At 32.9% G+C, this 13,248-nt stretch overlaps 2 protein-coding genes across 5 annotated transcripts in view; one reads left to right on the forward strand and one right to left on the reverse strand.

The window, feature by feature from the left end:
• Nucleotides 1-13,248, forward strand: part of FAM162B (family with sequence similarity 162 member B) — a 46,811-nt gene that overhangs the window by 2,646 nt on the left and 30,917 nt on the right. The window contains exons 3-4 of one of the 2 annotated variants that reach the window (XM_019741359.3): nucleotides 939-1,047; nucleotides 4,014-4,192. In XM_019741359.3, the coding sequence (XP_019596918.1) occupies nucleotides 939-1,047; nucleotides 4,014-4,112 (208 nt within the window). In that variant the 3' untranslated portion in view covers nucleotides 4,113-4,192. Of the gene's footprint in view, nucleotides 1-938; nucleotides 1,048-4,013; nucleotides 4,193-13,248 lie in introns of those variants that run through there. The other variant, XM_019741360.3, reaches the window with a different exon arrangement.
• KPNA5 (karyopherin subunit alpha 5) overlaps nucleotides 9,483-13,248 on the reverse strand; it is a 43,458-nt gene continuing 39,692 nt past the window's right edge. For 2 of the 3 annotated variants that reach the window (XM_074333483.2, XM_019741357.3), the window contains one exon: nucleotides 9,483-13,092. In XM_074333483.2, the coding sequence (XP_074189584.1) occupies nucleotides 12,905-13,092 (188 nt within the window). In that variant the 3' untranslated portion in view covers nucleotides 9,483-12,904. The remainder of the gene's footprint in view (nucleotides 13,093-13,248) is intronic. The other variant, XM_074333482.2, reaches the window with a different exon arrangement.

Below are 13,248 nucleotides of genomic sequence, written 5' to 3' on the forward strand. Positions count from 1 at the left end.
TTTAACTAGTGGAAAAGTTTTTCATTTTTAAGAGAAATTGCAATTTGCCTTTCTGGAATTTTTTAAATGTAATTGAATTCTATTTAAACTTGACTTTAGATGAGAAAGAATACTGCTGAATACATTCTCAAGAATTATTCTTTAATAATCTGTATTTATAAATTGCCACTTCATATTATTGTAAATTGTTAATTTCAATATAAAAGGCTTAGAGATATGATTACTTTTGTAACACTACTTTGTAAGTGGTATTGCTAAAATTTTGGACAATTTGCTTATAACTTTATTAATAAAGAAGACTACCCAGTGTTCAAATAAACAAAATTTCAGAGTAATAATAACAAAATGAAGGTGTCTTTTCTTTTTCTTTTACAAATTATTGTGATTTTGATAATTTATTGTGATTTTGATAATTTCATAGCAAAAGCTATGAAGGAAACACCCTATTTTCTATAATCATTCTCACAAAATGTATAATAAGAGATTGGGAGGCCAGTGAAAAAAAACGAAATGATGAAAATTAGTTTTAAAAAGACAACCTGTTTAAAACTGAAAACAAAGCCCACTTAATAACACAGGGGCCAAATGAGCACAAATCATAGACATACATAGGCTTTAGTTCTTATCTTTACCCCCAATCAGTGAAGAAAAATATGGTGAGTCAGGCCATTATCTCTAGTGGTTATATTTTGAGCAATTAGAAATGAAATAATCTACACTGTGGTTTCATAGTGGCTAACATTAGTTAAGACCTAAATAAATATCTGTTGATTTGAAATTGATAAGACAATGAATGACCTAGCCTTTGGAAGTCTTTCACATCTGTAATTTGCATTCAGGGATCTTTGGAATATTAACATTACAAATCATTGCCTGTTATGACAGTCAGAAAATCACATTGCTTTAATATAATTAATAAACTATATATCTTGATTTAGGCCAGAAATGATAGATGCTGCAAGAAACAAAGCTCGAGTGAAAGCTTGTTACATAATGATTGGACTCACAATTATTGCCTGCTTTGCAGTGATAGCATCAGCCAAAAGGGTGAGTACCTCTTTAAAATCAAGATAGAATTTAAAATAATGATAGACAGAAGTACAGTATGTTTTCACTTAGGAGTGTGAAAAAAATAAAGATTTGTGAATTTTATGAAATGTTATGAGCTTTGTTCTCAATTTGGGGATTACTGCTATTCTTTCAGTGTAAGAACAATTTTGTCTCAGACACTTTGAGTCACCCACATATATCTACCATACTGGAAACAAACATGTTCATGGAAATTTGAGTCAACAAATTATATGGGCAGGAAGGACAAAAGCTTGTTTCCACTTACAATATAAACAAAAACAAAACAGAACAGTATATTACCTGGTTAAAATCTGCACAAGAAGAACTTGCTTGTGGGAAAGTTATCCAGACTAGATCATTTCTTAAATCATGAACTCAATTAGCTAGGGCATAGAATCATAAAATAGTTAGAAATTAAAAAGTTGGAAGTGATCACCAAGACTGACTAGTTTGCCTGTATCCTGTATTTGAGCCCTTTTCTCACTGTCTTCAATATGTGGTTTCTAGAGAGAAATTAAGAGTTAATGACTCTCTCATTTTGTTTCTTGCTTCCCTAAATCCTTCCACCAGCTGATCACTTTTTAGCACAAAGAGCAGCCCCACACATATTGGGAGGCGTCTAATCCATAGCTATGAGACTTCTCTTCTCCTGTCTTAATTACTCTAGCCCTAAAAACTTCCCTCTATTTTGAGCTTTCCTCTGGACACACTCCATTTTATCAATGTCTCTTCATTGTGGCACCTGCAACTAAACCCATTGGAGCCTGATTATAACTTCTTTGTTTACAAACACTGTGTTTTGGTAGTGCAGTCAGAGTTGGAACTAGATTTTGACAGCCACAGCATGCAGAATAATTTGCTTGGATCCATACATCTTCAGTCTCTGGGCATGGTTAACCAATGCCCAGAGAATGGTAATTTAGAATGTTAATTCTGCCTAGTCCTATGATTCTGCTCTTCTTTACTTCTCAGGTTTTCAAGAGTATTTGAGCCCAATAATTCACATATGGAATAGGGCATCTAAGTTTACTGATGTTATGTTATTCATTTCTGTTAGTGTGACAAAGAATTTAATTCCTTAAAATTATTCTCTTCACATGGAAAATGTCATCAATATTTGCTGGACTGAACATATAAACATAGGAATAAAGAAATTTAATCATCTCTTGTTTTTAACCTCCCTAAATAAAATGATTGCCCATCAAGTTGATGATTTTCTAGCCCTTAAATGATAGATTGGAGCCTGAGACTGTCTGGACCCTCCCTGTTTTATATCATCTTCTCTCTGTTCATTATGCTCCATCCGCAATGGTTCTTTTCTATTTTTCAGCATACCAAACTCTTTTCTAGGCTTTCCTTCCTTTTCCTGTTCTTGCCATAGCTGGCTTATTCTCAGTCTCCACAGAGAAAGCTTCTCTGACCACCACATCTAAAATGGCCTCGTCCAGGTACTATTTTATCATCTTTCCAGTAACTTATGAGTAAGTCATTATATGTCATTGATCCTTTGGCCCTACTTTAAAATATATTCACAACTGGACCACTCCACACCATCTTTCTTGATATCACCCTGGTCAAAGACAACCAACATCTGTTGTCTAGTTTATTGCAGTGTCTTCTAAATGGCCTCACTGCTGTCCCCCTTGCCTCTCTCCAATTCACTTTTCATTTTGAATCATTAATGCATGTACCTTAACTAATGTGGGGGGAGATTGGAGGTGGAGAAAAGGTTAGCCCTGAAATATATCTGGGGAGGTACAAAGAACTTTGTGGTAAATTCACTGTGAGAAGAGGATAGAAAACAAAGAAACCCAACAACCTAGGTTTTTGACTTGAACAAACTAGATGGCTGATGATGCCATTGTTGAGATGTGTAAGGCTGGGGAAAGAACTGGCAGGCATGACAATCCTCTCCTTTGGATATGTGGACTGTGACATGCACCTTAGATATCCATCAATATAAACTTTTTGTTTATTCTGCTAAAGACATTGTATGTCCTATGTCCTTCATTCTGAGGACCTAGAGCTTTCCTTTCTTCCGAAAAAGTCTAAGCTGTCATAACTTCAAACATGGCCCCTTCCCTCAGCTTATCTATTCTCTTTCACCTGTTATGAATATATGTTGGAACTTGTAATTCTAGTCTCCATGTTTCTTAACTTCTCTTTTCTATTTTTTTTTTTTGTATCTTTATCTCTGTGCTGCATTTAGATTATTTCCTCAGATATATTTTCTAGCTGGAGTTCTTATTTCCTCATTATGGTGCTGATTGTCTTTTCTCTTCACAGGTGACTCGCCCCCTCCCACCCCCCACCGCCCCAGATAAATGCCTAGTTTCTTTGCCAGTTCCTTGGGCTGGTGAGAGAAGTTTCATTAATTTCTTAGGGGTACCTTTTCGTGATACCGCCAACTTTTTATTGGTAGCTCAGTCCTATGCCCAAGATCCAAATCCTGGACTTGCCTGTTGGTATAGAGATTAAATTCCCAATTTACAGCTGCAAAAGCCAACATTTTCCCTTAATGAGCTCAGAATAAAACTATTGCCTTCCATCCTGGCTTCAATCCTTTTCAGTTCCCACCAGTTTCCCTTTTGAGTTTTTTCCATTTCTGGAACCTGAGGATTTCCCTTTCTTGATTTTGAGGTTAATTATTTGAAAATATTTTTGTTACTTTTTATCCAACAAATACTATATCTGTGTATGCCAAGAGAGGGTGGGGCAGATTTCTGACATCGACTGTCCTGTTGACTGGAAGTCCAGCAACTTAAGGAATGTTTTTCTATACAAAAGCATCATTTTTTTTGGACACTATTTGTGACTGATGTTTTAAGTTACTTTTCTCCTTTTCACAGAGTCGCTCCTATATGTCGATCTAAAATACAAATTCTTTGCAGGAAGTTAAAAAGCTTTGTTTTGTGTTTTGTTTTGTTTTGTGGTTTGTTCAGGCTGTAGAACGACACGAATCCTTAACAAGTTGGAACCTGGCAAAGAAAGCTAAGTGGCGTGAAGAAGCCGCGTTGGCTGCACAGGCTAAGGCTAAATGATACTCTAAGTGACAAAGTGTTAATCAGAAGTCATCACTATTCTCAGCAACAATTAAAGATAGGTAAACTAGAACATTTAACATTTGCCATGGTTTTTGTTTTGTTTTGTTTTGTTGGTTGGTTTTGTGACAAGAAACACAAAGTGTTTTCTATTTTTCCTTTCTAGTAAATTTTTATTGAAGTATCACCCATGCAGACAAGTGCACCAAAGTGCATACAGCTTGATAGATGTTTGTACATAGTGAACACACCTGCATCACCACTGCCCAGGTCAAGGTATAGAACATCCCCAGCAACTCGGAATCCTCCTTTCTGTCAGTCATTACCCTCCCAAAGGAACCATTCTTGTGAGTTTTATCACCATACTCACCATTCATTAGTTTTTGAATTTTATATAAATGGAATTACACAATATGCACTTGTGAACATGGATTCTTATACTCAACATTATGCTGTGAGATTTATCCACAAACTGTATACAGTGTGAATTCATTTACTTTTAGTATTACGATATTCCATTATATGAATGTGCCACAGTTTATCTGGATATTTGATCCAGTTTTTGGCCATTACAGATAATGCTAAAATTAACACTCTGTGCAAGTAATTAAAATGTTATTGAACTAGAATCACTAAGGGCCCCTTAAACTCTAATTTTCAACCAAAGTTCTACTGTTATTTGGTAATTGGATAGTCCTTCTGGTTATTCGTTTCATAGTTTGTAACTAGGTGGAACAGGTTTAAAAAGTCTTATAAACCAAGAACTATTAATTTCAAAATCTACTTTTAAATAATCAAAGTACTAAAACAGTACTTGTGAAAACAATTTTAAAAAGACAAAATCATTAGAGAAAGAAAAATAGTATGTAACAGTGGCATTCAAACTTGTTTGAGCAATCCCCAAAGCAACTTTTAAAATTATATATACCTTCTCCTCTCACATTTTTAATTTGGCATTATAATTTTTCACTAAATTTATTGGGATAACATTATATAAATTTCAAGTGTACAACTTTATAACGTGACATCTGTATAATTTTTAATCATAAATGTAAGTAGTTGAGTGACATAATTTCCAGTTTATTGTATATTAAATGTACCTTAAATATATTTTCCATCATAACTTTGAAGCTACATAGTTAGTTCATTCAATGGAGGATGTCTGCTTTGTAATGTTAAGGAAAAAGCCAGTCCCCACTGTCAAACAAACAAGCTAAATCAAACTGATACTGTTAGAAAAAGTCCTATTTTGATTTGAAAATGGAAATGTTAATACACATTCCTGTGATGATAATCTCACTTCTAAATTCAACTCTAAGATAGACAGAGAAGGCAGGAAACATTATGAGTTCACCCCCTACATGAACCAAGGCATTTTGCACCTGGCTCTCTTTGCTTAGCCCTCGTGGAACTCTTCCTCAGGAGCTATCTGTTCTTGAACTATCCATTTGTCACCCAGAAGGTTTTTTGCACCACAGAGCAAAGCATGAGTAAAATTCAAAATGGATGAGAAGTACTTTTTTGGCGAATAATAGTATTAAGTTGATTATGAGGAGAGATGACAAAGGAAAACCAGCAGACCACAGGTCTATTCTCAGACAAATCAAATTTAGGAAAAGTATATATGTTTATTTGTATATATAGTTTAAAGATCTAGAAATCAGTTCTGTTAAAAAAATATTTTACTCTGTATACTTCCTTGAGAGTTTTGTTTGTTTGTTTTTTTGTATACTCTGCTGAATCCTGAGACATTCTAAATATTATAGGAAAACCTGAAATGTTTATAAGGATGAGTATGATGATTTCTATTTCTGGTTAGATGGTAGACTAGATGTCCAGGGAAGTCACCTAGTATTGAACTATAAATTATAGATAAAACATTTTTTAGAGCATCTTTTAAAACACTTGGCTGAACTGTTGGAGAAAGAGTAAGATCCTTGCTACAGATAATAAGAAAGTAAAAATCGAGGGAGTTAAGCCCATCTTGTGCTGCTATTTGCCAAGGGGGCATCTGACTATCCTATGGGGGTCATGTGCTTGAAAGAACAGACAAAAACATGAAGCTGGAAAAAGCTGAGACTATAGATATCCATATGAAGCCAAAATCCCAGAAAGATTATACAGTCAGAGGATTGAACTAGCGTTTGGTGGTGATGGCAGTATGCCTGTATCAGTCAGGGTTCTACAAGAGAAATAGAACCAGTAGAAGATCACACACACCACTAGTCAATATATCTTTAATCTCCGGTTGCTGAGAATCCAGGGCTTTGATTAAAAACATTTTTGAGAACAAGATGAAGTTCACCTTGCCATCAAACCAGGAACTATCATGGGCTAATGGTAAGCATTTGGTACCACGGGCTAATCAGAGATAGCCTTAGTATGACAGTGGAATCTGGGTTTGGAAGGCAGAAATTCATGTGAGCAGGATGCCAAAGGTTCACTGGTTGATGGAGGAGTGGGTACTGACAATGACACTGTCCATAAATGTACAGTCAATGCATTATGAAAAGTGAAGGCATATGTCATGTTAAAAAATGTTTTCTCAGAGGCTGCTTAGAATGGCTATTATCAAAAGTCAACAAATAAGTTATTGGCAAGGATGTGGCGAAAAGAACACTCATACATTATTAGTAGGATTGTAAATTGGTGCAGCCACTATGGGAAAACAGTATGGAGATTGCTCAAAAAAATAAAAACAGAACTACCATATGACCCAGGAATTTCACTTCTGGGTATTTATTAAAAGAAAACAAAAACACTAATTTGAAAACATACATGCACACCTATGTTCACTGCAGTATTATTTAGCCAAGATATGGACGCAAGGTAGGTGTCCATTGGTAGATGAATAAAGAAGATACACACACACACACACACACACACACACACACACACACACACACACAGAATATTAGCAATAAAAAATGAAATCTTGCCATTTGTGCCAACATAGATGGACTTAAAGGGAATTATCCTAAGTGAAATAACTAAGAAATACAAATACCACATGATTTAATTTATATGTGGAATCTAAAAAACCAAAAACAGACAAACAAAACAAAGACTCATGGAGACAGAACAAACTGATGGTTGTGACAGGAGGAGGGTTGGGGGATAAGTGAAAAAGGTAAAGGGAAAATGTTTCCTCCTTTAAAAGGACCAGTATAATTTTCAATCCCTAACAAAAATCCCGAAGACTAGGCTAGCAAGCCAGGATTGTCAGTTTTATGGCATAACTTAAATATCCTTTTCACATGAGAAAAAGGTGAGTCATACAAATGTACAAATCGTCAAGTTTCACATAGAAAAATTGTTGTAATAGGTTCAGAAAAAATTTCCTTACTGTATACTCTCCAATACTGTATACTGTATTGCAAAATTATTCTTTGAAAAATTTTAACTCTAGGATGCAAGTAGAAATAGATATCTATTTAAATATAGTAAGCTATGGCAAGGAATGACTAAATAGGTCAGCTAGAAAGACAACAGTCTTTATTTTTACACCGATGTATTTTTTTTATTTGGAGAGAACCTAAAAGATGTGAATGAACTTTATGAAAAAATTGTAAAATTTTGTTGAAATACAGTAAGGAAGATTTAAAAAAAGTTCATGGATTGAAAGTATCATTAAGATGCTGTCCAAACTTGTCCTATAGATTAAATGTAATTTCCTCCAAAATCCCTATGGGGCCTTTCATGGAATTTGACAAGTGGATTCTATATTTATATGGAAATGCAAAGAGCTAAGACAATCACGGAGAAGGGAGAAGGCTTGCCCTACTAGAGATATAATGCTGTAACCACAAAATGGAATAGTATACAGCAAAGAAAATGGACCGCAGATATAAGCATCAACATGAATCTCAAAAGTTAACACTGAGCTAAAAAAAAAAAATCACAAAATGCATAAAATACTCCATTTTATACATTTCAAAACAGGCAAGTAAATCTATATATCTTAGGAATACATACATGTGAGCTGAACAATGAGGAAAAACACAAGAATTAATAAAATCCAGAGTAAAGATCACAAGGTCTGATAATTTATTAAGCTGAGTAGTGAATAAATAGGTGTTCATTTTATTAGTCAGTCTTCTTACACATTATTCTCTGTGTATATTTTATAATAAAACAATTTAAATGAGAGAATGTTCAGAAAAGTCATGTTGAAGCCCTAAATAGAGTATATTAAATATTGCCATGCTATTATCAGTAATAGATTTTAAAAACATGTTAACTATAACTGAAAGCGAACAGGAAGGATCCCTCAAAAGTAAAGTTGTCCACAAGTTGAAAACATTCAATTTTTAAAGAACAGGCACTTTGGGGTATTACACATTGAAATCTCTAAACTGTCTACTGTTTACAAATTAAAGTCTACTATTGGTACATTAGTTACTGAGTTCTTTACTTGGTGGGGTTGCCCCCATCAACATTTTAGTTCTGGTGCTGTACAGCATTGCTTGCCAGTGCAATTATTTGAAAAAGATTTTTCCTAACAATGGAAAATTGAAATGTTAGTGATATTAATAATGATACAATGCATATGTCTCCTAAAACTTAAACTACTGAAACAAACATAAAAATCATTAGATGTGCTACAAGGGGGCGGAGGGAATCATGTGCTCATTGAACTAATCAACTGTCCAAATATGAATGGAAAGAAAATTAAAGAGCATAAATAAAATTAAGCAAACATATCATTCAAGGGTGTCCATAGGGATTTCTGGGAAGCTGAACCCCAGTGTATACTGAAGTTTATCGTGTTTGACCTGTACATTGTATTTTCATATGTTCTAATTCATTTGCCACTAAAATTGCTGACTGCCTTACTGGAAGCAAGGCACCCTAAAAATAACTTATTCAATTACTTTCACTACTCTGTGATTAGCATACTCGTAGTTTCAAATACTAAAGGAAATGAAGCCAACCAAAAGAAAGAAAAACATTAGGCTAGGGGATCTAGGCTTGGCTACTGTGTGACCTTATGTTCCAGAGTACATTAGGAAAGTTAAATCAGACATTCCCTCCGATTTTTTATTAGGTTTAAACCTCTACTCCTTAGATAGAGGTATTGTATTGCATTAAAGTAACAGAAAAGGAAAAAATAATCTCAAATATGTGAATGCCCACTAATTGTCAAGATTTGAGATACAAAGATTAATCAGGCACATTTCCTATTATAGCAGAACACACGGATTCTAAAGCAAAAGGAACATACTAATTCAATCAGATATGCTACAAACAAAAATCTTGCTGGTTTTAGAAAAGTGGATAGAATTTTAATCAATGGGGGCATCTGCTTTTGCTCCGCTAGGAATACACAATCACAAGTGAGAACAAACAAAATAGACACATTTATATGAATGCAATTGTAAAATAGTATTTTATTATTTTTAATATAGTACTGTAACATTTCATAATATTGCATACTGCTCAGATATTGATTTATTTAGTCAAGCAACATCTTCCCTTCATCCCACTCCCCAACCAGAATTTAAAGATGCATTGTCCTTTTAGAGCCCTACCATATTGGCTCCTAATATGTCACATTTTATAAAACAGTAATGCTATGAACTAAAATGAGTAAAGGTTAACAATTACTTTGATTTCACAGTTGCACAAAGCAGCCAGTAAATTGCTGAATTTAGAACAGCAACAGAAATCCACTAAGACTTTGTATAGTTACTTTTTCCATAATGCTCCTTCTTAAGAGAAGAAAAAATATGAAGGCAAAGGTAATGCTTCTTTTAGTCCTTTACCCTACAAATCAAGCTTTTAACTGCAAATAGGTTTTAGTTACCAAATGATGTTATTTCTGTGCCAGCAGATTTTATTATTTATTTATTTAGTTACTTTTTGCTTTCTTGTTCTGGTGCTACCAGTAAGTGAACAAAATAACACTAAAAATTAAGTCCTAGGAACACCTTTCAAAATACTTATAGTAAAAAAACAAAACAAAACAAAACAAAACAAAAACAGGCCAGTGAGTCAAGTACTTATATATAAATATAAAACAAGCAAAATTGCATAGTTTGGTAAAAATTAAAATTCAATAAAACACTGAATTTAATTAAATAAAGGGCTCTTTCAAGTATTTTCTTGATTTTTGTATTAATGTTGCATGTGTTCCTCTTTGCAACATGTTTTATTCTTTTTGGCACAGTTTCTCGCAGATTTAAGTATAATAAATCTTAGATAAGCAAGTTAAAAACATGTTTTTCCCAAAAAAGGTCAGTGAAGAGTAATGAAACTATATTTTAGAGCATTTTAAATTGTTCATTTGAAAGAAGTAGTCATGTGGAAAAAAACTGTTAAGAACAAAGTACGAGTATTTGCTAGTCTTGGTTCAATGAAGTCATCACCATGTCAATAGCTGGTCCCAACTATATAGTCCCTTGTATTAAAATCTAATCAAATTAATTATCCAAGTAACAAATCAATGAAATTAAATATAACTTTGTATTTGAATACTTAAAATATGGTCATCTGTGTAGTTAGAGATATGTTTGTTTTACTGGCTAAAATTTTAACATCCTCCCATCAAAGGTTATTGTGTGTGTGTGTGTGTGTGTGTGTGTGTGTGTGTGTGTGTGTGTGCACGCGTGCACACGCACACAAACATACATATTAGTTTTCCTTCTATAAGAACTATTTTGTTTGAAAGACTTGGCTTAGAGATTTGTTAATGTGACTACAGGGCCCCCAAAATAAAAGCAGGCACAGCTGGTTAGTTTATGAATTATGCTGCATTATTAAGTCAACTGATTACAAAGAGTGGAATACCCTGTCACCTAATAGTTTGAACCATCCATACCACAAAAGTGTTTATCTGATAAATTCACCATCAATTTGGTAACCTTTAATATAAACACCCTGTTCTTTTAAACATACGTAATGCAAAAGAAAAACTTTTTATGCTACATAACTTCCACTACAATAAAAAGGGCACAGACACAATCCTCTAGTTAATATAGAAGAGGTTTGGCAGATACAGTCAGCATCATGGACACCATTTAAACCTGTATTTTATAGCTGTAGGTTTTAAGTGTCTTGACAAATGTTTACTTTCAAGATATATAATTTACAAAGTGCCATACTATTTAAAACTACTCATATATACATTTTATTCTTGTAACACGCCTCTGATTTCCAGCAGAAACATTATAAATGCTATCATAAACAAAAATCTTCCTTTACAGAATAGACTATGAATCATATCAAAAATGCTTCAGTTCCCATCTTAAAACAGTAGTAAACTATTTTTTAAATAAGTATTTTAGTTCTATAATTGGAAATGTAAATAACCTGCATATAACTACAAATGAAAAGACCAAGTTCAACCATATCTGTTTAGAAAACTCTACCAAATATAGTACTGTGAGAGTAACACAGACACACACATACCAGGGGTGCCAAAAAAATGTATACATATGACTTGTATTCATCTTTTGTCATCGGTATATATTATTACAATTTTAATACAGTTTTTTCCTTTCTTAAAATGTGTATGCATTTTTTGGCACCCTTTGTATATATGTATCTATAAATAAATATATATGTAATTTTTCTATTGAAACTTTTTTAAGTTTCAGTTTGAAGAGGTTTTGCTTTTAATACATAAACACATACATTATATTGATCAATCTGATACGATGTTATTTAATACACTGATTCATGACAAGAAGCAGTATGACCCTCTGTGTATTATCAAAAATTTTCCTAATATAGATTTCAAGTATATTAAAGAATCCTTAGCAATTTTCATTAATATCATCTTTTAACGTCTAAACATTAAGGGTATTTAATAAACTTTAGCACATAACAAGTAGATTTCTCCAGGATAATTTTGCCATTCAAATACCTAAATTCATTATTAAACAGAAAATGAAACTTCAATTACTGCTCTGAAAAATCAGAGAAAGAATTACAGTATTATTTTTGCTATGCAGCACTACTTTAGATTCATAAAAGCATCTCTATCATGATGCTTTTTAAAATGAGTGAAAAAATAATAAAACACTATTTCAAAAATGGTAGCACATTTGGTCGAAATACAAAATATACTAATATAATAGCATTTATATGTTAAAAACACAAATATTAAATGTTGTGTAATCACTTTAATGTGTTCAACATGAAGAACAGTTTATCTCTTCACAATTGTCACGTTTTAATTGGTGATCAGTACAATTATTTCTTCTGTGTTTTATAAATAAATTTTACAGGTTTTCTGTTGTAATTTTTTTCTTTTGCAAAGTTTAACCTACAGCACAGTGATTTATAATTTAAGGTAATAGATATTTTCACATTCTAATTTAGTTTTTATACTATTTCATGCTTCTAAAGCTTTTTTGTTTTGTTTCTGCTTCAAGTTAGAGGTAGATTTAGTAGAGATTGGGCCTGTGAGACTTACTGCCAAAATGCAATTATAAATATCTGTACTGCTAATATGCAGTTTCCAAGAATGCTAGAAAAAAAATTCAGAACCGTATGTAATACTTTATCAAAGTTCTCCTTTTCAAGCTTCAAATTATTAAATAATTTCATAATTTATTTAATTGTTCATAGATTAAAAATAGATAAAACAATAAAATACATAAATACAGGCACACAAAATAAAAACAAAATTACAGTGTTGTATCTGAATGGAAACTTTTGCTTTTTAAAAGTGCATCAACTTCTTTTTCTGTTCTACATAAAAACATGTCAAACATTTCTACTGACATTGTAACAAAGAAGAGACATCTGAAAATACCCTTTTTAGCCATTAATTTTCCCCCACCAAGTTAAAGTTGAAACCCTTCCATTGGTGCTTCCTGCTGCTGAAACACAAACTGTTGTTGGTTTTCATCCACCTGAGGTGCAATGCTGGGGTCGTCGTCTTCTACACCAAAGTAATGTTCAATCAGATCAAAAGCCTTTTGGTAAATTTCTTGATTTTCATGGCTTTGCAGAAATTCAATTTTATCCAGACCTATTATACAAAGCATATATATAAAAACAAAATTGTTATTCAAGTTTCAACATATATTTAAATCAAAATAATGATTTAATAGCATCCATCAGTCCACTGAGAATGGGATTGTTATTTTTATCTAAATTTCACACGTACTGATAACCAACACTATTG

The sequence above is a fragment of the Rhinolophus sinicus genome, chromosome 2 (assembly GCF_057876585.1).
Source record: "Rhinolophus sinicus isolate RSI-liver-muscle chromosome 2, RSI-T2T, whole genome shotgun sequence".
Classification (NCBI taxonomy): domain Eukaryota; kingdom Metazoa; phylum Chordata; class Mammalia; order Chiroptera; family Rhinolophidae; genus Rhinolophus; species Rhinolophus sinicus.